General features: G+C 38.3%; 1 protein-coding gene across 1 annotated transcript in view; it reads right to left on the bottom strand.

The window, feature by feature from the left end:
• Positions 1-26,692, bottom strand: part of BLVRA (biliverdin reductase A) — an 85,843-nt gene that overhangs the window by 28,627 nt on the left and 30,524 nt on the right. The window contains exons 3-5 of the mRNA XM_088797860.1: positions 19,105-19,226; positions 16,553-16,672; positions 11,655-11,752 (exon numbers count right to left, since the gene is read on the bottom strand). Of these exons, the coding sequence (XP_088653986.1) occupies positions 11,655-11,752; positions 16,553-16,672; positions 19,105-19,226 (340 nt within the window). The remainder of the gene's footprint in view (positions 1-11,654; positions 11,753-16,552; positions 16,673-19,104; positions 19,227-26,692) is intronic.

The following is a 26,692-nucleotide window of genomic DNA, read 5'->3' as shown; positions in this document are numbered from 1 at the left end:
GGGTAAAGTAGTAGCACTGCCTGGGGTGGTGGGTCAGAGTCCTAACTTTCATCCCAGGGGACAGCCATAGAACAACAGCAGCATGCCCCTAGTGGTGGCCCATTAGTCACATACTGGGATCCAGGGTGCAGGGCTCAGAGCAGCAATAACGTGGCCCCAGCAGTGACAGACCAGAGCAATAACCTAAAATCTAGGAGCAGGGCTCAAAGCAGTGGCAGCCTGGCTCTGGCAATGGAGGTTAATGCATGACCCATAACCCAGGGGGGCAGGTATCAGAACAATGGTGGTTGCCCTGTAATGGTGAGATAAAGTTGTGATCTATGACCAGGGGTGTGGCAGGAGCAGCAGTAACTCCAGTCCCATATATGGCAAGATGCTGTGGCGTTCCAATCCCCAAAAGCAATTCACAGCAGTGATTGGGTCTCCTGGAGCAGGTTTCGCCATAGCACCGGCTCCAGCTCTCGTGAGGAGATGCAAGCATTCAGGCAGCTCCATTAGCTTGGATCAGCATTGGTAAAGACTTGTGGGCTTCCTTGGTAGCAACGACTGCAAATGTCCATGGTGGTAAGGCTTTCCAGGGTTTTCCCACTCTCCTTTTTCCTGTGGGGGTCAAATTCCCATGAGGGGATCCTTGCTGGCAGTGAGCTGTTCTGGGTTGGGGTGACACAAGTAAAATGCTTCCTATGCTTTTCAATGCAGCTATCCTAAATTTGTTAGTTCCACTGGGTTTTTGATGCTTCTTCAATACGGTCCATGGCTTTTCCTGAGCTATTTTCATTAGTCTGTATTTATTTGGTTTTGTGAGGAAGAATAGCATTGGGCTCCTAGGCCTCCGTCTTGCAGATATTGCCTCCCAAATTCTTGATTTTGATGGTTTTATGTGGTTGTATAGACATTGTTTGTAATTGCATGATAATTTCCATGACATACACATGAAATTACTGGGGGATCAGATGGGGAACCTCCTCTCAAATGATAAGAAAAAATAGTTATTTGTACTGTACTTACAACTCTTCTGTAAGTTTGAGGTTATTTCAAAATAAATAAACTTCGAAACAAAACAAATAGTTATAGCAATAAAAATATGAGGGCAAGCCAAAAACACTCATGGATTATAAAACAAAAGATAACTTCTTAGAAGAAAATAAAAGGGCACCTAGCAATTAATGGACTTGAATTTTCTCAGCTCGTCTGTTTCCTCAAACATATTTTAGTAGTTTTCTGACATAAGCAGTATGAAATTCTCAAAGAACCATGTTTGGTGTCATCTTTTAAAATAGGGTGTTTTGTCTATCAAAACACTAAATGAGTATTTTTAAATTTGGGGGAAAGAGAAGAAATAAAAATACCCATTACCCCATTTACCAGAAAGAACCACTACTAAAATATTGGCATGTTTCCTTCCTATCATTCTGCTGTGAATTCTTTTTCATGGTTTTAATTCTATGGTAGAAACAAAATTTTACTTACTTTTAAAGTACAAATATAAATCCATGTCATTGTAGAATATTGAGAAAATGTTGGAAGACAAGAATAAAATAAAACCACCCAGATTTCTACCAGTTAATCACTGTTAATATTTTGTTTCACATACTTCTTTTTTCTTGCAAATAACTTTATAAGGTAATAAAAATGTTCTATATCTTGAGTCAAGTAATAATTATGTTGGTATATACTTTGTCAAAATTCATTTAACCCTGCACTTAATCTCTGCAGTTTACCATATGCAAATTGTATCTCAATTTACAAAATGGATAAGGATTTAGGTCATTCATTAAGTTATTCAGATGAATACTAGAATCATTACTCAGTTTTTTCAAAGGCCTTTTTGTTAGTCTATTCAGAGCTGTTTTGTAGAGGAGATAAGATATTTCTTAGAAATTATTGCATCACACAGGATTCTAGCTTTGTAACTATCTTCACAACAAATACACATGCTAAAAAAAGTTTGACCCACTCATTATTTAAATGTGTCAAACCGGACAAGCTATCTATCCCACATGACTGTTGGATTGAGAGATGGGGCTTGATAAACACTAATTCTAGAAGAATTCTGAGAAGAAGAGCAGGTCATGCAGTTCCCTAAGCCAAAAGATTTATGTGCATCCATTAAAAAAAAAAAAAAAAAAAGGATTTACCACTCCAATTTTGATATTTAGAATGCAAAAATTACCCTAAATCAAGTGCTAGTCAACTATATGATACTCAATGCTGAGATTCCTTTCTATGTTACCCTGGGTAAATATACCACAAGTTATGGTTCTCAGGAAATTCTTATTTGAAGAAGAAAGCTCCATCTCTATAATTCTACCCCTACCAACTGAAGAAATACAATATAAATCTATTTTCTCTTTCTGTAAAGAGATTTTAATATCTTAAGATTTTTCTTCTTTATATTAAACACTTAAACTTCTCTATGGATTTGTCCAAATTATGTGTAATTTTTTAATATTTGATTTTGTCTTGGGGATTATACCGTGTGTACAATGAGGTACCTTCTTAAATTTTAGTGATTTATTTTATATCTTATTACTATTTGCGTTAATTCATAAAGAAAATGATGCTCATTACAGAAAACAAGAAAAATACATGAAAAAAATAAAGAAAATAAAATTACCCAGTCACTACCAAGAAATAACCACTATTAAACAAATTGTCTGTACATCTGTATCTGTCTTAAAATAATGCAACAGTTTTGTAACCTGCATTTGAATTAGCCATATATAATGTACCTTTTCTTATGACGATGAGAATCTTCATAATTTTTACAGCCTGCATAGTATTCTACCAAATGAATCTACCATAATTAATCATTAACCATTCTCTTACTATTGAATACAGAATTTGTTCACCATTGTTTGTTCTTATAATGTTGGCATGAACACTTACGTACAAAATTTTTTTTATATATTTCTGCAAAATAAAATTTACAAAGGATTTGAATCTTTTCATGTTCTTTGATACATATTTTGACTTGCCACATTGCTAAGTTAATAATATTGCATCTGGGGCCTTCTAATTACTGTGTATCAGTATTCCACTCGAGGTCAAATCCTCTCTTCAACGTTGATTGCTCTTACGCTTCCAAATTTATTTGTGTGTTTTTTTCCTTTTTTAATTGTAGTAAAGAAACACGTAATGTAATTTCACCATATTAACCACTTTAAAGTATGCAACCCAGTAGTGGTAACTAAATTCACACTGTTCTACAAAAGAACAGTGAACTAGAACTTTTTCAACTTGTGAAACTGAAACTATATCCACTGAACAATAGCCCCTCATTTACTGCTCCCCCTAGCAAACACCATTCTATTTTCTGTTCCTATGAATTTGCCTACTCTAGATACCTCATTTGTCTCTTTGTGAATGCTTATCTCCCTTATAATGTTCTAAAGGTTCTCCCATGTTGTAGATTGTGACAGGATTAATTTCTTTCTTAAGACTGAACAATATTCCACTGTATATACATACCACATTTTCTTTATCCATTCATCTGTTCATGAACATCTGAGTTGCTTCCACCTCTTGGCTATTGTAAATAATGTGTTATGAACAGGGGTATGTAAACATCTCTTCCAGATTCTTTCAGTTGTTTTCATTATATACCTAGAAGTGGGATTGCAGGATCATATAATTCTTTGTAATTTTTTCAGGAAACTCTATACTGTTTTCCATAGTGGCCGCACTATTTTATATTCCCACGAATATTGCACAAGAGCTCCAATGTTTCCACATCCTACTGACACTTATTATTTTCTGTGTTTTTGTTAAATAGTGGCCAGCCTAATGAGTTTGAGGAGATATTTCATTGTGGTTGTGATTTGCATTTCTCTAACCATTAGTGATACTGAGCATCTTTTCCTATGTTTTTTGGCCATCTGTACATCTTCTTAGGAGAAATGTCTATTCAGGTCCTCTGTACATTTTTTAACCAGGTTATTTTTGTTGCTTTTGTTGAGTGGTAAAATTTTCTTTATATGTTCTGGATATTAACCCTTTATCAGATACATATATATCAGATATATTTACAAATATATTCTCCCATTCTATTGGTTGCCTTTTCACTCTGTAGTTTGCTGTGATTTTTTTTGCAGTTTAGTGCACAACCCCACTTATGCATCTTTGCTTTTGTTGTCTGTGCTTTTGGTGTCACATCCAAAAAAATCACTGCCATAGCCAACGTCCAGAAGCTTTCTACATATATTTTCTTTTAGAAGTTTTATCGTTTTAGGTCTTTAGTCTATTTTTAATAGGATGTAAGGTAAGGGTAAAACATCATTCTTCTGGCATGCGGATATCCACTTTTCCCAACATCACTTGTTGAGGAGACTGTCTTGCCCCACTGTGTGGTCTTGGCACCTTTATCAAAGATAATTTGACCACACACAAAAGAGTTTATTTCTGGCTCCCTATTCTATTTCATTGGACTACATGTTTGTGTTTATGTGACTATCACAGTTTTCATTACTGCAGCTTTGTAGTATGTTTTGAAATCAGGAAATGTGAGGACACCAACCTATTTCTTTATTCCTCTTATTCAACGTTGTTTTGGCTATTTGAGGTTTCTTGAGATTCCATATGAATTTTTGGATGACTTTTTCCACTTCTGAAAAAAAAAAATTGCCACTGAGATTTTGATAGGGATTCTATTGAATCTATACATAGCTTTGGATAGTACGGACATTTTAACACTATAAAGTTTTTCAATCCATGCAGACAGGAATTGTTTCCAATTATTTGTGTCTTCATTAATATCCTTCAGCAATGTTTTGCAGTTTTCTGTGTACAAGTCTTTTGTCTTCTTCATTAACTTTATTCCCAAGTATTTTATCCTTTTTGATGCTACTATAAATGGGACTTCCTTAATTTCTCTTTCAGATTATTTGTTGTTAGTGCATAGAAACACTTCTGATTTCTGTATGCTGATTTAGTATCCTACAAATTTACTCAATTTGTGTATTCTAAAAGTTTTTTTGTAGAGTTTTTAGGGTTATCCATATATGAACATGTCATCTCAAAACAGAGAATTTCACTTCTTCACTTCTGATTTGGATAGCTTGTATTTCTTTTTCTTGCCTGATGGTTTCCAGTACTATGTTAATAGAAGTGGGGAAAGTGGACAACCTTACCTTGTTTCCTAATCTTAAAAGAAAAGCTATCAGGGTTTCACCATTGAATATGATGGCCTATATCAAGATGAGGCAGTTTCCTTCTATTCCTAGTTTGTTGAGTGTTTTTATCATGAAAGCATTGAATTTTGTTAAATGCTTTCTATCAACTGAGATGATCATGTGGGTTTCGTACTTCATTCTGTTAATGTGGCATATTACATTAATTGATTTTCATATGCTGAGCCATTCTTTTTTATTTATTTATTTTTAACAGGACTTTATTGAGGAACAGTATGTACTTCTAGGACTTTTTTCCAAGTCAAGTTGTTGTCCTTTCAGTCTTAGTTGTGGAGGGCGCAGCTCAGCTCCAGGTCCAGTTGCCGTTGCTAGTTGCAGGGGGCACAGCCCATCATCCCTTGTGGGAGTCGAACTGGCAACCTTGTGGTTGAGAGGACACGCTCCAACCAACTGAGCCATCCGGGAGCTCAGCAGCAGCTCAGCTCAAGGTGCCATGTTCAATCTTAGTTGCAGGGGTGGAGCCCACCATCCCTTGCAGGACTCGAGGAGTTGAACTGGCAACCTTGTGGTTGAGAGCCCATGTGGGAATTGAACCCACAGCCTTTGGAGTTAAGAGCACGGAGCTAAAACCGCCTGAGCCACCGGGCGGCCCAAGCCATTCTTGCATTCCAAGAATAAATCTCACTTGATCATGGAGTATAATCATTTTAATATGCAGCTGAATTTGGTTTGCTAGCATGTTGTTGAGAATTTCTGCATCTATATTCATCAAGAATATTATTTGGTCTGTAGATAGCCAACAGACATATGAAAAGATGCTCAACATCACTAATCATCAGAGAAATGCAGATAAAATCCATAATGAGATATCACCTCACAGTGGTTAGAATGGCTATCATCAACAAGACAAAAATAACAAGTATTGGAGAGTCTGAGGAGAAAAAGGAACGCTCATACACCGTTGGTGGGAGTACAGATTGGTGCAGCCGCTATGGAACGCATTGTGGAGGTGCCTCAAAAAATCAAGAATAGAATTACCATATGACCCAGCAATCTCTCTCCTGGGTACATACCCTAAAAATCTGAAAACGTTTATCAATAAAGATATATGTGCTCTGATGTTCATCATTGCAGCTTTATTTACGGTGACCAAAATATAGAACCAAAGTGTCCAATCACCAAAGTGATTGGATAAAGAAGATACGGTATATATACAAAGTGGAATACTATTCCGCCATAAGAAAAGATGAAATAGTGTCATTTGCGACAAATGATTGGATCTTGCAATTATTATGTTAAGCAAAATAAGTCAGACAAAAAAAGTTGAGAACCATATGATTTCACTCATACATGGAGTATAAAACTGAAAGCAACAAAGGAACAAGACAAACAAAGAAACAAAAACTGATAGACACAGACAATAGTTTAGTGGTTATCATAGGGTATGGGAGGAAATGGGTGGTAGATGAGGGTAAATGGAATCAAATATTATATGGTGATGGAAGAGGAACTGACTCTGGGTGGTGAACACACAATGTGATATATAGATGATGTATTACAGAATTGTACACTTGGAACCTATGTAACTTTACCAACCACTGTCACCTCAATAAACTTTAATGAAAAAAAAAAGAATAGTATTCGGTCTGTATTTTTTTTTCTTGTAGTATCTTTAATTGGCTTTGGTATCAGGGTAATGCTGGTCTCATAAAATAAGTTTGAAAGTGTTCTTTCCTCTTCAATCAAAAAAAAGAAATCTGAGGAGGACTGGTGTTAATTCTACAAATGTTTGGTAGAATTCTCCAGTGAAGCCATGTGGTGTTGGGTTTTTCTACTTAAGAGGTTTTTAATTCGTTTCAATCTCCTTACTAGGTGTAAGTCTGTATAGGTTTGTATTTCATCACAATCCAGTTTGGTATTTTTGTATGTTTGTAGGAATTTATCCATTTCTTCTAGGTTATTCAATTGCTGGAGTATGTATGTTCACAGTAGTCGTTCATAATCCACTTATTGCTGTGTCATCTGTTGTAATGTCTCCTCTCATTATTTCATTTCATTTGAGTCTTTTCTTCATAGATTATCTTAGCTAAGTGTTTGTCAATTTTATGGATCTTTTCAATAATCAACTGTTAGTTTCTTTGATTTTTGTCTATTGTTTTTCTATCCTCTAATTATTTCTATTCTAATCTTTATTATTTTATTTTTCTGATAACTTTTTATTCAGTTTGGTCTTCTTTGAGTTCCTTGAGGTATAAAGTTAGGATGCTGACTTGAGATCTTTTGTCCTGTTTAATGTATTTACAACTATAAACTTCCTTCTTAGTAGGGCTTTCATTACATCCCTAAGTTTTGGTATGTTGTGTTTTCATTTTTTTCCAATATATTTTCTAATGTCCCTTGTGATTTTTTTCCTTCATCTACTGGTTGTTTAAGAGTGTGTCAATTTTCATGTATTTGTGGATCTTTCAGTTCTTCTGCTGTTGATTCATAGTTTCATTTCATTGTGCTTGAAAAGATACTTGGTATGATTTCAATCCTCTTAAATTTGTTAAGACTTATTGTAGCCTACACATAGTCTGTCCTGAAGATTGATCCTTGTGAACTTAAGAAGAATGTGTATTCTTCTGTTATTGGATGACATATTCTGTAAATGTTTGTAAGCTTCAAATGGTTGTTCAAGTGTTGTGCAAGTCCTCTGTTTCCCTTCTTGATCTTCCATCTACTTTTCCCATCCATTACTAAAAGTAGGGTATTGAAGTCTCTTCTTATTTTTGTGACCCCCCTCATCTGTGAATGTTTGCTTCATATATTTGGGAGTCTGATGGTAGGTGCATATATTTTGCAACTTTGATGTTAGGTGAATTAACCCTAACTTTAATCACTATATAATGTCCTTTATCTCCTATGACACTTTTTTACTTAAAGCCTATTTTGTTCGATAAAAGTATGGCTAGCAAATCTTTCTCCTCTGCTTACCACTTGCACAGAATAACTTTTTCCATCCTTTCACTTTTAGTTCACATGTCTTTAGCTCTAACGTCTTCTTGTAGATAGTATATAGCTAGATCTTTTTATCCATTGAGACAATTTATGTCTTTTGATTGGGGAGTTTAATCCGCTTACATTTGAAATAATTACTGATAGAAAAGGACTCTCTAATGCTATTTTGTTAACCGGTGTCTGTATATTCTTATAGATAGTTTGTCCCTTTTCCCCTCCTACTGGCCTCTTTTGTGTTCTGGGGATTTTTTTATGTGTGTATCTTCCATAGGTATTTTTATGTGGTTACTAAAGGTATTAAAATATTCTCCACTTTCACTAATAAAATATCTTAAAGTCTTAATAAGCTAAATTAATAAAACCTTCAATTGCATGCAAAACTGCTATTATTTTACATTTCCAATGTCCCACTTTGTTACTCATGCAACAAGTCTGTCTTTTTTCTTAAGTTTCAGGTATACAAAACAATGTAATAGTTAGACATTTTCACTCCTCACAAAGTGATAACCACGCCCCCCCCCCCCATCTACTACCCCTCTGATATCGTATATAGTGGTTACAATTCCACTGACTCTATTCCCTATGCTGTACTCCACATCCAGTGACTATATATACAAAGGGTACCCATAAAATGTATACACATTTTAAGAAAGGAAAACTGTTATTAAAACTGTAATACTCTCTTGTTCCTCCTGGTGTCTGTCTGCAGTATTGTAGTCTATCACCTTGTTCTTAGCAGCCCCAACATGGCTTCTAAAGTATGCTACCATTTCCTTCACCACTCCAAGTCAGAAGAGACAGAAACCGGTCCAAATAGCTCCCTAAAAATCCAGAACATTACACACATGTTCCACTCTCCTCTTCCCCCTTCCCCTGAGGAAGACGTGAAGAGTTACGAGTTTTCTTCTGATCACACCATGCAATGGACAGGGCTATGGCAAGCAAATGTAATGAACTTTCTCATCCACTTAAAAGCAGCTCCCCTTGTTTTTGTGCTTGCCTAGGTCACTGCAACCACTTATCTGGTTTCTGGAGTTCTCAGTAAGGCATTCTGGTCTATATATTGTTACATCAGTGTTTCCATGGGCAAATGAGTTTCAGGGGCTTCTTATTCCACCACCTTGCTGATAACACTCCCAAATTATCTATTAACTTTTGCCAATGAAAATGATATAACATTTAAGTATGCCCCCTTGAATAAGATTATTAATTCCTAGGCTACAATGTAAAGGTCATAATTAATTACCTTTACAATTTAATTTCAAGTAAGTTTACTTTTAGCAGGTAGGTTGATACTGCCATTTGGCAATGTGGACTCCTCAAGGACAAGGGTTATCTTTTTGTTATCCCTGTCACCACACACAATAGCTTATATATAAAGTTAATTATCAAGTAAAACCTGCTTAATGAATATAGTAGGAGTTTTGAGTACTTGTCTTGAGAATAAACGTCACTTTCAGTTTTAAGGACTTTTTTCTTCTTTTTTAAAGCTATTCATGATCTATACATATCCATCCAGATTCTGTTAAGAGCTAATACCAATGCTCCAATGTAACACCAATCCTTAATATTTTTTCTTTTTTTCTCATTGAAAAAAAAAATTAACTGCTGTCCTTATTTTATTCAAATTTCCTTAGTTTTCACCTAATGTGCTTTTTCGGTTTCAGGATATTATAGTACATCTAGTCATCATGTCTCTTTAGTCTCCTCTCAAGTTGGAAAATTTCTCAAACTTTCCTTGTTTTTTTAATGACCCTGGCAATTCTGAAGAGTACTAGTCAAGTATCTTGTAGAATGACAATCAACTAGGATTTTTCTGATGTTTTTCTCACAGACTGTGGTTGTTTTAGAAAGGAAAACTAGAAGTAATGGGCCATTCTAATCACATTATATTAAGGGTATATGTTATGAATATGACTTATCATTGTTGATGTTGATCTTGATCAGCTGGCTTAGGTAGTGTCTGTCTGGTTTCTCTAGTATAAAGTTACTCTTTTTCCCTCCTTTCCATATTATACTTCTTGGAAGGAAGTCACTATGTGCAGGACATTATTTTTCTGAAGAAACTTAGCCTGTTATCTTGTAGAGTATTCCACATTCTAGTTTGCTTGATTTTTTTTATTGGTGTCATTTGTTACTTTACCCCATATTTCCTGTGAAGTGAAAGTGTGCTTTTAATCTCAATTGTATGGTTGATGCCATGTACATCACACCAGATAACTTGGAATGTCATAAAGATCCATATTAGCAATTATTTGGTTAGGATGGTAACAGTAGAAGTCTTCATTGTAAAGGGACATTTTCTTTCTTGCAATTAGCAAGAAATCTGTGGGACATACTTTGGAATCCTGGGCTTCGTCCATAGACATCTGTGCCATGAGAAATACCATATAAAGCTCCCCATGGCCCCAAAGCTCCCCAATCCTCTCACTCACTTCAATAGTCAATCATTCATTCACCTGTTAGTTCAACAAACATCTACTGAATACCTAGCTAAGTTCTAGGCATGGTTTAGGTTTACCTGCTGGGGCTAGAAAGGGTAAATATAGGCTCTTCCTTACAGGAGCACAGCCCAGTGCTAGAGAAAGGCAATCAAGAGTTTCAATAAAGTGTGATCAGTCTACATTGGTGATAAACACAAGGTGCTTTCTTTGATGATTTTCATTATAATTGTTCACTATATTTTGTTCATATATTAAATAGTTTCAATAGCAAATGTTGGGGGGGAAAGGCATCTGTAATTTAAACTTCATTTAACTAGCTCTTTTAATCCCTAAACATTCTAGTTAATTCTAGTTGCTTCCCTAGAGGGACTTATCCCGTTACTCTAAAAATCTCTGGAGGGCAAGATGATTCAGAGGAACAAATGTGGACTTCAGAGCCCATAAGGATTGAATCCAAATCTCCATCTCCCATTCAGTAGTCATGTTACTAGCTTTGTGACCTGGCACAAATTATTTACTTCCTCTTAGCAATGGGTTACCAAGAAATCTGTGAGACATACATAAGCCCTATCTCTAAGGATTTCTAGGAGAATTAAGCAAAATAACATATGAAGTACTTATCAGAATTCCCAACTTCCTGGCATATAATAAATATCTAATAAATGGTGTTCCACTTAAGAAGCAAAAACTACAAAGTATGCATATAAAACAATTAATTACTCTGATTTGGGCACTTTTCCATTAGCAATATAAATATCACATAAATAAAACAAATAATAGCATGGTACTATAATATCACAGGTCGACACTAATTCATATTTTAATTAGAGTAAAAGAAGCTGACAAGTCTCAAACAAAAGTTTGCAAATTACCACCCATGCCTCTGCTCTGTTGGCCCTCCACCCAGCCCTTATATGTACCTGCAGTACTGAGGGAGGAAGGGGTTGGAGGCCCTTTGAACCAGTAATACATCTGACATGCAGTTAAACTTTAAAGGCATAAAGATGACACTATAGAAATCTTAGAGGCAGCAACTCTTAGTAAGAGAGTCTGTACTCTAGACAGGCAGAACATACATCACCTTTCTGCTCAGCCAGATCCCACAGGTCCTGAGCTGCTGCCCGAGACAGTGCCATGGGGTATTCCACAAGGATGTGCTTGCCTGCATTAAGGAATTGCCTTTGGGAAGAGATAAATAAAGAAAATACACTTCAAACAAGCTTCACTAAAATGCTCTGCATGGCAAAGTACAGAATGTTATAAATGCAAAAAGTCTCTGTGTATAAATGGGAGAGTCAAGGCCAGAGGATAAGGACGATCAATTTTACCTCACATTATTTTCTACTATACTGTAGAGAATGACTTTCTAGTTATGTGTTAATTTGAACATTCAGTTATCCATCCACTCATATATTCAGCTACCAGTTACTCTGGAGGAAAAATAAAAACATCTTAACAGGTAAATTGCTTGTTACTACATGAATTCAAATAAAGACTACAAAACCTGTGGCAGCTAGCTCTGCCTGAGGCAGTCTGAAAAGATTTCACTAATGACAATTGAACTGACTCTTTAAACATGAGAGAGCATCTTCCAGGTGCAACAGAATGACGGAATTTTACTTAGAGCAGCACATGCAGGGTCTTGGGCATTTTATGCGGCTTTGTTCATTTGGACAATGGTGTGAATTTCAACATGGCAGGGGAGGAGGCTACAGGGAGTAGAGGAACATGAGGTCATAAAAGTAGTTGGGAGCCTGAATGTTGAAGGACTTAGAATGCTGTGCTCAGAAGTTTGGATTTTATTCTCTAGGTATTCTAGAGTACAGATATTTACAGTTGACTCATGAACAATGTGGGGTTTAGAGGCACCAACCTCCCACAGAGTCGAAAATCCATGTATAACTTTTGACTTCCCAAAATCTTAATTACTAATAGCCTACTGTTGACTGGAAGCCTTATCAATAACATAGACAGTCAATAAACACATATTGTGTATATGTATTATATACTATATTTTTATAATAAAGTAAGCTAGAGAAAATGTTAAGAAAGTCGTAAGGAAAATACCTTAACAGTATTGTACTGTATCAATACTGTTAATTTATGTCACCTGTATACAAGATGAATCATCTATCAGTACCTACATCAATATTGCCTTATATAATACAAAATACTGTAGATGTTATACATATTACTAACACTAGACATCAAAAATGAAAATATGCGAAAAGCAAATTCATATCTATTTACATACAGGTATAATGATTCATGCAATGATAACGAAAAAGCAATAATATGATTGGTTTATGGTAGCCTAGTTTAATGAATATAATTGCTTCATGGTTGCCTAGACTATACACTAATGAATGAATCATAAAATTTTTATGGTTTACGGTATTACAGTCATATTCATAATACAGTATTGGAAACACTGTTACATTTTTTTAAAGAACAATTACCTATGATGATAGGCTGACAGGCAGTTTCTCCAATTATGAGAGGTATAGTATATAGTAATGTAATTCTTTGAAAGTAGTTACAAAACAGTAAGAATACTAACACATTAATTTGATGTTAAATATCACTGACCTTATGCTTATGTAAGGATAGGCTATCCACTTCCATACAAGTCTCACAAAGAATGTTCTACATGATGAATACTCAGGGGATGATGATGATGATGACAAAAAAGTCTCATAGAGTTCATGTCATACAATCATTAGATTTTCATATGAAAATACACACATACACAACAGATAAGTTTATTAACTGTATAGCATGATGGTTATTTACTATTCATTAAGTGAAAATGTATCATCATAAGAGTCTCCATCCTTGTCTTCATGTTGAGTGAGAAGAGGAAAAGGAGGGGTTGGTCTTGCTGTCTCTGGTGGCAGAGGTGAAAGAAGTGGAGGTGGAAGGAGAGGCAGTTACTCAGTGTAACTTTATGGAAATACACAGAAATTTGTTTGATGTTTTTGGTTTTTTATTTCTCTAGTTTCTATATGGTACCAATGTTCATCCACAGTATGCTTTAGTTTCAGTGCTCATGTCATAGAAGGGCCCATGTCATAAAATAAGTCAAAAGCAGTCTTGAATAACTGGAACCCATCTGCCAGATTGTCTAATGTCAATTTGTTTTCTGGCAGTGCTTCTTCCATGTCTTCTTCCTCATCTGAACCAGTAGAGTGCTGGTTCAGAAGCACTCTACTCCATCAAGGCATCTTTAATTAATTCCTCTGGTTCGGTGTCTATTAGCTCTTGAACTTCTCCAAGATCCATATCTTAAAACCCTTCAACACCCACACACACACACACACCATTTTTTGCCATATCCAACATCTCTTTCATAATTTTCTTGATTGGCTCTCTTGTAAAATCCTGTGAAGTTATACATAACATCTGGACACAGCTTTCTCCAGCAAGAATTGATTATTTGGGGCTTTCACAGCTTTTTCTATAACAATGATGGCATCTTCAATGGTGTAATCATGGAGTACTTTCATGATGTCCTCTCTACTGGTGTTCTCTTCATAAGTGCTGACATAGAGTACCAGTAATGAATCTTAAAGGGCCTTATGACCTCCTGATTTAGAGGCTGAAGTAGAGACACTTGTGTTTGGGTCTAGTAGACCACTTTGATGCCTTCGGAGTTGAACTCATGGGGGTCTAGGTGGCCAGGGGCATTGCCCAAAATCAAAAGAACTTTAAAAGGTCGTCATTTATTGGCAACGTACTTGACTTCATGGACAACGCCTCAATGGAACCAATCCAGAAAAAGGGTTCTCATTGTCCAGGCCTCCTTGTTGTACAACCAAGAGACTAGCAGCTGGTGTCTGTCTTTTCCCTGAGTTAGCAGCTTTATAGATCAGGGCAATCCTGATTATAAATAAACCCGATTGCATTTGCACAGAACAATAGAGTTAGCCTATCCCTTCCTGCCTTAAATCCTTGTGCTAGCATCTCTTCCTTACTAATAAATGTCCAATGTGGCATCCCCCCTCCCCAGAATAGAGCGCTTTCATCTGCATTAAAAACCTATTCAGGAAGACATCCTTAATCCTCAGTGATTTTCTGGATGGCATTTGGGAACTTGTCTGCTGCCTCTTGGTTAGCAGAAGCTTCTTCTCTAGTTATCTTGACATTTTTTAAGCCAAACTCTTGCTAAATTTATCAAAACTTCCTTTGCTGGCATTAAATTCTCCAACTTTAGATCCTTCATCTATATATTGTTATATAATAATTTTGCTTTCCTTCAAATCAGATTAGAGTCTATAGATATGTCTTTCTTATAACAATCCTATACTTTCAATGTATAATAAATAGGTTATTTTACAAAAAGTGAAAGGTTCTCGTACCTGCTGGCATAGCTGTAGCAGAAGTTTCACAAATTTCTTTTTTTTATTTTTTTTCCACAGTGGTCTTTATACTGGATTTCTTTATTTTGAAATGGTGGGCAACTGGAGATATAGACCTCACTCTAAGGTACGTATCAAGCAATTCAAATTTTTCTTGTAATGTCATATCTTTTACCAGTTTTTTGGGAGCTCTTACAGTATTACTAGTGGCACTTCATATGGCTCCAATGGTGTTATTCAGGGTTTATGGTATCACACTAAACATGATAAAAAATACACGAGAATTGAGAGGGATCACTTTTTACTGTGATACGCAATTTACTAAAGAGGTGAACAGCTTAGGTAGAGATTATTAACATTGCACGGTGTTTTAAGTGGTTACTCACAATACTTGAGCTCACTGCAAAAGCAACAGGAGGTAGTCACAAAATGATTATGGTAATATATAGTATATACTACAGTTACTTTTATGCAGTTATGATTTATTTTGCATTTTTGTATTTGTTTACATTTCTCTTGACTGTGAATGGTACCATATACCATCTGTTTGTGTGATTAAATTTTGATAAATTTTAACTTTTTACAATAGATTTCTGTATATTTTACAGTAATAAATTATAAAACGGATTAATTTTATTAATTTATGGCATACCTAATTTTCTTAACTTTTAAGTAGTCCTTGGCTACAAGTTTGTGAATTTTTTCAAATTGTTTCAAATCTCCAAAATGTTTTCCAATATATTTATTGAAAAAATCCACATATAATTGGACCAGTACAATTTAAACATGTGTTGTTCAAAGGTCAACTATATAAGCATGTGAATTACATGATCAGGTTTTAAAGAAAACACTCTGGTAACAAAGAAGGTTAAGGGAAACCAAAGAAAGGTGTTTCTGTCCACACTACAGTTGGCATGATAAAGAGGAAGCAACTCTTGCTGTACTTTAGTGTAAGAACCTAGAAGGGAAGGTGAGATTCAAAGAGGCAGCTAGCATGGACTTCTTAGCTGCCAGGTCCTGTATGGGGCTCCTTCTTCCAGGCTCAGTCCCACCAAATGTATGGAGGGCTCCATGCTTTTCATTCAAAGGTGGGGTAGGGGGACACTTCACTTCTCTTGCTCTATAAATAATGTCATCTCCCATCTCCAATGCCACCACTACCTCATATTAAAGGAACTCTCAGAGAAATTTCACAATGTTGGAAGTGCAAAGCATAAAATATCGGAAGCTGATCCAAACTTAAAAGGACTATGATAATTTGCTAAGGCACAGAAAAGACACTGGCTCTATATCCTAAGTTATATGGTGAGAAAAAGGCAAACACTGTTCAAATTACTCTCAATAAATTTTTTACAAATAACAAAATAATTTCATTCTTAATGTTTCTCATGTTTTAAATTGAAGTATAAATATTAGTTTTACTATATTTTCATTTCCTTATACATTTTTAACCAATAGTGGGAGTTTTTAATGTTTTGATGACAATTTTTAAAGGTAATGGATCCACTGTAATTTTTCCCATTGATTATTAAGACTCCTTTGTGAGACTTCTGAATGCCCAGTCATTTATACAGTCTGGCACTACTGTGCAAGGCAAGGACTGCCTGCACTGAAAACCCACCTGATGTAGTCCTCATGGCTGGTACTTTCGCTACAGATATAAGCAACCTCAACTTCTTGGCTGGAAAGAGCATCTTCCAAAGAAATCTGCTGAACGTCATCAATGCATTTGAGCTCTCGTCTGTTTGAGAATAACAGAGAAATGGAACTTGCAAGTAGGCAGAACACTGACTTAGAATAAATGAGCACCATCTTTTTCCCTTCCTCCCAACAACATCATGATGATCAGCTTTTGGAAATGAAGAAATTAATTTCCTCCCTCCCACTTCCAGAGTATTTTCCACCATAGTGAAAAACGGCCTCAGGGTTGAAGTCAGAGGACTTGGCACTGTGTGCTAATAGCCTGTATGATGTATTTGAATTACTTTATATCTAAAATAAAAAGAACTGATCTGTTTATCTCATAATAAGTGATCTCTATGGTCATTGCCACCGTCAAACACCAGGCCAAATACAATGGCTACCAAACCCAACTCAAATCCAATGTGCTAGCACCTTTGAAGTGCAATTTGCTGTGTGACTTCAAGCTCCTTCACATATATCATGGCCTCGTGATAGTCAAACGGAAGACAGGTGTCACTGCCTCCTTTAGAGCTGAGCTGACAAAACCCAGAGAGGCAGTAGCTGCCACGGCTAACCAGTAGCTGGGCCAGAACATGAACTGTAAGCCTTCTGACTCTTACAGAGTAAGAAGGAGCTGCTGAGTTAGAAGAGCTGATAGCTCTGGCCATGTGCACACTACCCTAGTGCATAGGCTGGAGCAGTGGAGCAATCTTCCAGTGATCGATGTCACAGAGTAAATGGGGCAGCCAACAGAAGGTTCTCAGCCAACTCAAAGCTCCACTCAAGCTGCAGTAGACAGAGGGCATTTGGGGAAGTTTGGCTGCCAAAGGATATAAGGGTAGGTTTCTTCCTATGTGGGCCACCCAGTCTACATTGCTCAATTTAACCAATACTTCTTGTTTGCCTATTGTGTGCTAGGTACCCTACGGAAGATCATAAAGAATGAACTAAAAGTCCTCTGCTTCCAATGAGCTCACAGTCTGGTAGAGGGAGGAAGACAGACAGACAGACAGATATACACACACACACACACACACACACACACACACACACACACAAGCCTAACATGAGAAATATCCGGGGATGCATGTGGGAGAGTCAAGGAAGCAAGGAACACCTAGTTTAGCATTTCAGAAAAGGCTTCCTGGGGAGGGCGTAGGACTTAGCAGGTAGATCATGAGAAACAGGGTATGTGAAAAGGGAAAAAGTGTGATAACAGCAAAGGTGCAGTAGTGGGTATGAGCTGGCCATTTTTCCACATGACCTGGGTAATTCAGCAATTCCCACTGCATCAGTCATGGCAGCCAGCTGAAAGAGGACTGAGGCTTAACAGAAAAGAGGCTCTGCTTTATCATGTTTGATCAGAGCTTCAAATACAGGTGCAATAGGAATTACAGTATGGCTAAGAATAATTTTCATCTCCCATTTGTGTGCAGCTCCCTTAGAATCTTACTAGGAGGGGGAGATTGACCAAGGGTAGATTCCCAGTACTTCTGGGACTCCCTAGTGGCCCAATGTCCACTTTAAATCTTTAAAGGAAGGGCCAAATTTTAAGACAGGCAAACTGGAAGAAAGCAGGTCCCATAAATTAAAATATAAAAGAAGTCTGCAGGGACCATCACAATAGTTACTTACGCTTTGTCTAAATATTTATTTGATTTCTCTCAAGCACTAGAAAGTAGAGATGTGCCTAACTTGCTCACCCCCACATTTTCTCAGCCAACATAATACCTATATCTAGTTCACAATTAATATTGATAAATGATGCTACACACTGTTAGTATGGTGAGTAGTGTGTGTGTGTGAGGAAGTGGTGAGGAAGGAGCTGAGCATGGGGCAGGAAATAAGAAACATAGTGATAAATTTGGTTTTGGTTGGTTATAGGAGAGAAATGAAGCTTAAATGAAAAGTAGGGTTCAAAATTATCAAACAGAACACATGGTGTTTAAGAGATGGGCTTGGGAATGAAATACACCTATATTCAAATCCAGTTCTTAGACTTTCCAGCTGTGTGACCTCAGGAAAACTACTTAAACTCTCTGTGGTTTGGTTTCTTTATCTATAAAGTAGAGTTGGTTGATAATGGTTATCTACGTCAAATAGTTGGTAACATTTGCAAAGCCTAGAACCACTGTATGGATGGCTGTTATCATACCTGATGTAACAATTAGCTGTTGCACCCTTCAGCCTTCTCTCAGGCCAGCCCATCACATGTTCGTTGTGCTCCTTCTATAACTGTCATTTTCCCTACCTGTGCTTTTGCCTTGGTTGTTCTTTCCAGGCTGACTCACTGCATATCCCAGCTGCAGGCTAGCACTCTACAGACCCATCTGGACTTCAGATCTTGTGGGGCGGACCTGAGCAGTTCTCTGGAATGACCCTGGAGCTGGATCTCTCTCTCCTGGGTCTAGAGAATCTCCATGCCCCGAGGCCTACTCCATCCCAGTGTGCTTCCCATGAATTACAAGGCACAAAGCAAATGTGAGCCACCTGGACACGAAGCCAATCAGGTTCAGGAATGCTGAGGAAGCATGTGGATTCCGCAAGTCCCTCATCCGCACGGAACCAGCTCTGCCAACACCAACAACCACAACGCCAAACTTCCTCTCAGGCTAAAACACAAGGGACCAAGGTGGGGTTTAAAAATATTTTAGGCATCTAGCAGAGAACAGCAAACAAAGACATGTCAGCAGGATGACTCATGGTCCAGAGAAGCAAAATAAGGAGCCAATCCAGAACTCGCAGAAGCCGCAGCATATGAGGGTAAGACAAGACACTCCCTGAAACAAGAGTTCAGAGAGAAGTCAGCTCCACCCAAAACATATATTTTTTTTATGGTTAAAGTAAATTTTTACTCATAAACTGCATGACACAAAGGAAATCAGATTTGTCAAAAGTAGAAAGTAAAAATGACTCACATTCTCACCACCTATATATAGATAAGTATGTTAGCATTTTGGTAATTCTTAGGTTTTATATTTTTCTCTGCATATATGTATATGTGTATGTGGATACATAGGTGTATTCAGTTTTATTTTTGTTTTACAAAATGCAATTGCACTGTTTGTCATACTGCCTTTTTTCTTCACTGAGTGGAAAATTTTACATAGGCATCTTTAATCCACATCATTTATTTTAGCTTCAGGTGTAATACTGTTCCATTTTAAAAAAAAATTTACTAAAAGATAGCATAAAATATATTATTTTTAGATGTACACAATAGTTACTCAACATTTCTATACCTAAAGAAGTGATCACCATGCTAAGTCCAGCAACCATCTGAAACCATGTTACAATATTATTGACTATATTCCCCATGCTGTACATTACATCCCCATGACTTATTTCTTTTATACCTGGAAATCTGAACCTTTTATTCCCCTTTACCTTCCCTCACTTATTTTATTTTTCAATTACAGTTTACATTTAATATTATTTTATATTAATTTCAGGTGTACAGCATAGTGATTAGATATTTATACAATTTAAGACGTGATCCCCTGACTAATCTAGTACCCACCTGGTACAATACACAGATATTACCATATTATAGACCATATTCCCTATGCTTTACTTTACATCCCCATGACTATTTTGTAATTACTAATTTGTACTTCTTAATCCCTTTACCTTTTTCACCCTGCCACCAATCCCCTTCCATCTGTCACCCCAGTAAATCTAGTATCCATCTGACACCACACATACATACTTATTACAATATTATTGACCATATTCATTATGCTATACCCTACATTCCCATGACTACTTTGTAATAACCAATTTGTATTTCTTAATCCCTTCCCCTTTTTCACCTACCTCCCAATACCTCTCCCAACTGGCAACCATCAAAAACGTTCTCTGTATCTATGAGTTTTTTGGTTCTTCATATTACATATATAAATAAAATCACATTACATCTGTCTTTCTCTGTTTGACATACTCCATTCAGCACAACACCCTACAGTTCCATCCATGCTGCCACACATGGCAAAAACCTATTCCTTCCCAAGGCCAAGAAATATTCCATTGTATATATGTACCACCTCCTCTTTATCCATTCATCCCTCCACGGACACCTAGGCTGCTTCTACATCTTGGCCATTGTAAACAATACTGTAATGAACATATGGATGCACACATCCCCTCAAAGTAGTGTTTTGGGTTTCTTAGGATGAATACCCAGAAGTGGGATTTCAGGTCTTTCTTTGTCTCGTTATAGTCTTTGTTTTAAGGTCTATTTTGTCTGGTGTAAGTATTGATACCCCTGCTTTTCTCTCATTTCATTAGCATGAAATACCTTTCTTCCATCCCTTTACTTTCAGTCTGTGTGTGTGTGTCCTTCAATCTGAAGTGAGTCTCTTGTAGGCAGCATATATTAAGGGTCTTGTTTTCTTATCCATTCAGCCACCCTATTTTTTGCTTGGAGCACTTAATCTATTTACATTTAAAGTAATTGTTGATAGATACGTAGTTATTACATTTTTATGATTCATTGTTTTGATCTTTTTTTTGTCTTAAAGAAGTCCCTTTAACTTTCTTTGTAATACTAGTTTGGTGGTGATTAAGTTTTTTAGCTTCTTGTCTGGGGAGCTCTTTATCTGTCCTTCAATTCCAAATGATAGCTTTGCTGAGTAGGATAATCTTGTAGGTCATGGCTTTTGACCACTTTGAGTATTTTGTGTGACTTCCTTCTAGCCTGCAAAGTTTCTGTTGAGAAATCAGCTGATGGTCTTAGGGAGCTCCCTTGCAGGTAACTAACTGCTATTCTCTTGCTGCGTTTGTGATTCTTCGTCTTTAACCCTTGCATTTTAATTATAATGTGTCTTGTGTGGGCGTCTTTGGGTTCATCCTGTTTGGCACTCTGTACTTCCTGGGCTTGTAGGTCTATTTCCTTCATGAGGTTAGGGAAGTTTTCTGTCATTATTTCATTAAATAGATTTTCAATTCCTTGCTCTCTCTTCTCCTGGGAACCCTGTGATGTGAATGTTGGTATACTTGATGTTGTCCCAGAGGCCCCTTAAAATCTCCTGTTTTGGGATTTTTTTTTCTGTTCTCATTGGGTTTTTTCCTGCTACCTTATCCTCTAAATCATTAATTCGATCCTCTGCTTCATCTAATCTATTGATTTCCTCTCATGTATTCTTCATTTAGTTATTGTATTCTTTATTTCTGACTGGTTCATTTTTATATTCTCTATCACCATTTTTATGTTTATCTTTTTGTTGAACTTCTCCCTGAGGTAATTCAGCACCTTTATAACCAGTGTTTTGAACTCTGTATCTGGTAGATTGTCTCCATTTTGTTTAGGTCTTTTTCTAAAGCTTTGTTCTGGTTTGTTTGGGAAATGTTTCTTTGTGTCCCTATTGTGGCTGCCTCCCTGTGTTTGTTTCTATGCATTAGATAGGACTGCTCTCCAAAATTAATACAAAATGGATCAAAGACTTAAGCATAAGACCTGACACAATAAACTGCATAGAAGAAAACATAGGTACTAAACTGACGGATCTTGGGTTCAAAGAGCATTTTATGAATTTGACTCCAAAGGCAATGGAAGTAAAAGCTAAAATAAACGAATGGGACTATATGAAACTTAAAAGCTTCTGCACAGCAAAAGAAACCATCGACAAAACAAAGAGGCCACCAACTGAATGGGAGAAGATTTTTGCAAACAGTGCTTCCGATAAGGGGCTAATATCCAGAATATACAAGGAACTCATGCAACTCAACAACAAAAAAACAAATAACCCCATTGAAAAATGGGCAGAGGACTTGAAGAGACATTTCTCCAAAGAGGACATACAAATGGCAAATAGACATATGAAAAAATGCTCAATATCACTAATCATCAGAGAAATGCAAATCAAAACCACAATGAGATATCACCTCACCCCAGTCAGAATGGTTATCATCAACAAGACAAATAGTAACAAGTGTTGGAGAGGCTGTGGAGAAAAAGGAACCCTCATACACTGTTGGTGGGAATGCAGACTGGTGCAGCCGTTTGGAAGGCAGTGTGGAGGTTCCTCAAAAAATTACGAATAGAATTACTATATGACCCAGCAATCCCTCTCCTGGGTATCTACCCAAAAAATCTGAAAACATTTATACATAAAGACACGTGTGCTCCAATGTTCACTGTAGCTTTGTTTATGGTGGCCAAGACATGGAAACAACCAAAATGTCCTTTGATAGATGAATGGATAAAGAAGTTGTGGTATATATACACAATGGAATACTACTATTCGGCAGTAAGGAAAGATGATATAGGAACATTTGTGACAACATGGATGGATCTTGAGAGTGTAATACTGAGCGAAATAAGTCAGACAGAAAAAGCAGAGAACCATGTGATTTCACTGATATGTGGTATATAAACCAAACACAACAAAAGAACAAGACAAACAAATGAGAAACAGAAACTCATAGACACAGACAATAGTTTAGTGGTTACCAGAGGGTAAGGGGGTTGGGGGGTGGGAGATGAGGGTAAGGGGAATCAAATATATGGTGATGGAAGGAGAACTGACTCTGGGTGGTGAACTCACAGTGGTATTTATAGATGATGTAATACAGAATTGTACACCTGAAATCTATGTAATTTTACTAACAATTGTCACCCCAATAAATTTAAAAAATTAAAAAAAAAAAGAAAAAGATGGGGCTGCTCTGTTTCCTCGTCTGAGTTGAGTAGTCTTACATAGTTGGTGTCCCGTGGAGCCCAGTGGCACAGTATCCCTGGTCAACTGAGCAAGGTGCTCCAGGTGTACTCATTGTGTGGGCTGTGTGTGCATTCCTGTAGTAGTTGAGCCTTGGTTGCTGTTCACATATCTGTCATGCAGGGACTCTAGTCTTCCTCCCCACACAAGAATGCAGGACTTGGTTAGGCCAAAAAGGAATACCAACGGAGCCATGGATAGGGGGTTCATGCCACTATATTTTAGATGGCGACTGGCCAAGACCCAAAAGCAAACATCCACCAGTACCCCAACAAGGGGTCTTCATGCACCTCAGTCTCGCTGGCGGCTGGGCAAGACACGGGAAGTAGGATCCACACAATCTGCAATCCGCCATCCACGCTTGCTAACCCCACTTGCTAGCCACAACCTGCCATCTGCTTCTCTGCCAACCAACCAACCAATGCCCTAGTATAGCCATAGCAGTTATACTAGTGGCTAATGGCTAACCAGTTAATAGCTGATGGCCACCCAGCCCACAGCTAATTACAGCTGATGGCCATCTATAACCAAGCCAGCACCTTTCCACGTGAGGCTGAGAGCCTGTAAATTGCTCTCTGGGACTCTGTGCCCACAATGTCAGTGGGAAAAAGTGACCCTCAGGCTGGTTGGTTGTGAGCACTGGCTATGACTACAGTGGAGGAGCTGTTGTGCAGAGGCTGACCCTATGGAGCAGGATTTGCTTTAATAAGAGTCTGGTGCCTGCAATTCTGCCCTTTGGGTGTGTTGTCGTTGGAGAAGGCCGAGTGATGCTCTAGCTCGGTAGGAAGCTGGCTACCAGAATGGCCTGGGAGGGGCCCGACCACAGGCCAAGTCCATCCAAAGATTGTGCCCTGCGTGGGGTCACCTGGTATGAGCCACAAAGCAAACTGCAGATGGCTGCCACCAGTGGTGGGCTTGGAGGTGCCTTCAGAGGACAAGTCAAAAACCGAGGTTGGTTATGCTAATTCTGGGCTTGGGGCTGCTCGGCAAGAGTTATGGGAAATGCCGAAGCCAGATGCTGCTTGTTTGGGGTTTGTGAAACATTGAGGGATTTCAGAAAAGTCTGCAGCATGAGCCAAGAAGGCCATTTGTATGGAAAACCCACTGGAAACAGCTTGGGTGAGCCCGCAAGTTGGGTGGGGCAGGGTCTCAGGGAATCACCAGGGCATGGCAAAGTGTTTACCAGGTTGATGGAGATTTAGTCATGATGGCAACCTGCATCTGCAGGTCAGAAGATGGAAGGGATCAACAAAGAAACAACGGATTCTGCAGCACCTGAGTCTGGAAGAAAGCTAGTCCCTCAGCCTCCGCCCCTTGAGAGACAACTCAGGGGGACAAGCCAGACAACTCAGCTCCCCACCTTGAGCTGCCACCACAGTGCTGGAGCTCAGAGAGAGTGGGTCCGTCAGTGAATAAGTCCATGTGTGGGCCCTTTAAGAGGAATACCTGGGACTCTTGCAGCCCTTTGTTTCCCTCAGCCATATGGGTATTTTGATAGGAATTGCACTGAATCTATAGATTGCTTTGGGTAATATGGACATTTTAACAATGTTAAATTTGCCTATCGATGAGCACAGTGTATGTCTCCATTTATTTGTATTTTCTTCAGTATCTTAGTTTTCTGAACACAGGTGTTTTACCTCCTTGGTTAAATTTATTCCTCGGAATTTAAAATTTTTCATGCAATTGTAAATGGGATTGTTTTCTTAATTTCTCTTTTTGACAGTTCATTATTGGTGTACAAAAATGCAACCAATTTCTGAATATTAATTTTGTATCCTGCTACTTTACTGAAATCATTTATCAGTTCTAATAGTTATTCTGCTGTTCTGATTGGGTGTTTTCTGCTACCTTGTCTTCCAAATTGCTGAGTCAATCCTCTGCTTCAGCTAGTCTACTGGTGATTCCTTCTAGTGCATTCTTAATTTGTTACTGTATTTTTCATTTCTGACTGGTTCTTTTTTATGGTTTCTACGTCCTTTTTTATACTTACTATCTCTTTGTTTACATTCTCACTGAGTTGTTTTGAACTCTATCCGGTAGGCTGCTTGCCTCCATTTTGTTTATTTATTTGGTGTTTTCTCCTGTTCTTTCATTTGATATGTATTTCTGTGTTTCCTCACTTTGGCTGCCTATATTTGTTTCTATGTATAAGGTAAATCTGCTACATTTCCCAGTCTTGGCCAGTTGGCTTGATGTAGTAGATGCCCTGTGGGTCTCAGCGGCACAGTCTCCCAAGTCACCTGCACTGGGTGCCCCAGGAGTGTCCTGTGTGGGATGTGTGTGCCCTCCTGTTATACAAGAGCCTTGATTGCTATTGGCACATCAGTAGGTGGGATATTGGCTCAGGATGACTGGCTGTGGGTTTGGCCACGTCCACAGCTTATGAGCTTCTGCGCAGGGGGCTTATCCCACAAAGCAGGATTCACCCCAGCAGGCTTTGGTGCCTACTGAGGACACCCTTTGGGTGTGCCGCTTATGGAGCTAATTAGGTGATGCTCTGCTGTAATCTGAAGCCAACCTCTATGTATGTTGGTTCTGTGGTCTCTTGAGCAGGGCTCCGGTACAGGCCCAGGTCAGTCACTGCCTGAAACTGGCCGGGGACTACCTGGTAGGAGATACAAAGCAATCTGTGATTGATTGCTGCCTCTGCTAGACCAGGAGGTGCATGGAAGAGGCCTTGCTGTGAACTAAGGATGGCTGCCACCAGTACTGGGCCTGGGCAAAAAGCCCAGTACATGGCGAGGCCTGCTGCTACCAGCTGGGTCTGTAAGGCTCAGCCATTGATAGAGCCTTGTGGAATATGGGAGTTGGGTGAGGCGGAGACTCAGGGCGTCACCAAAGTGAGACAAGTGGTGTTCACTAGGTTAGATTCTGATTTGGTGCCAGTACTAAGCCTGGAGCTACTCAGCAGAAGACAGAGAACACTGAGACCAGCTGCCACCTGCCTGAGGCCCGTGCACACCCCGAGAGTTCTCCAAGAAAGCATGCAATGCAAGGGGGGCTCGCTGCTCACCGAAATTGCTTCTGGCATTGCATGAGTTGGGTGGGGCGGGGTCCCAAGGAGTCACCAGCACCTGAGTCCGGGAAAAAGATGTCCCCTTAGCACCCCTCCCCCACCAAAAGCCAGACAACTCAGATCCTCCTAGAGCCACTGTCCCAGTGCTAGAGCTCAGAGAGCAATGCCTCCAGTGTTGAGTGAGCTGGGTGAGGCAGAGCTTGCCAGGCCAATTTAAATTCTGATCTGGCCATGCAGATGAGGGTTCAACACAGGAAGGATGGCGCCCACGTGCTGGCTGCATGGGAGGATTCTACACAGTGAAAATGGCAACTGTTCCATCCACTCCTTGAAGCCACACAAC

This window comes from Rhinolophus sinicus, chromosome 4 (assembly GCF_057876585.1).
Source record: "Rhinolophus sinicus isolate RSI-liver-muscle chromosome 4, RSI-T2T, whole genome shotgun sequence".
Lineage (NCBI taxonomy): Eukaryota > Metazoa > Chordata > Mammalia > Chiroptera > Rhinolophidae > Rhinolophus > Rhinolophus sinicus.
Note: the sequence above shows the minus strand (reverse complement) of the source record. Positions and strands in the feature narration are given on the sequence as shown.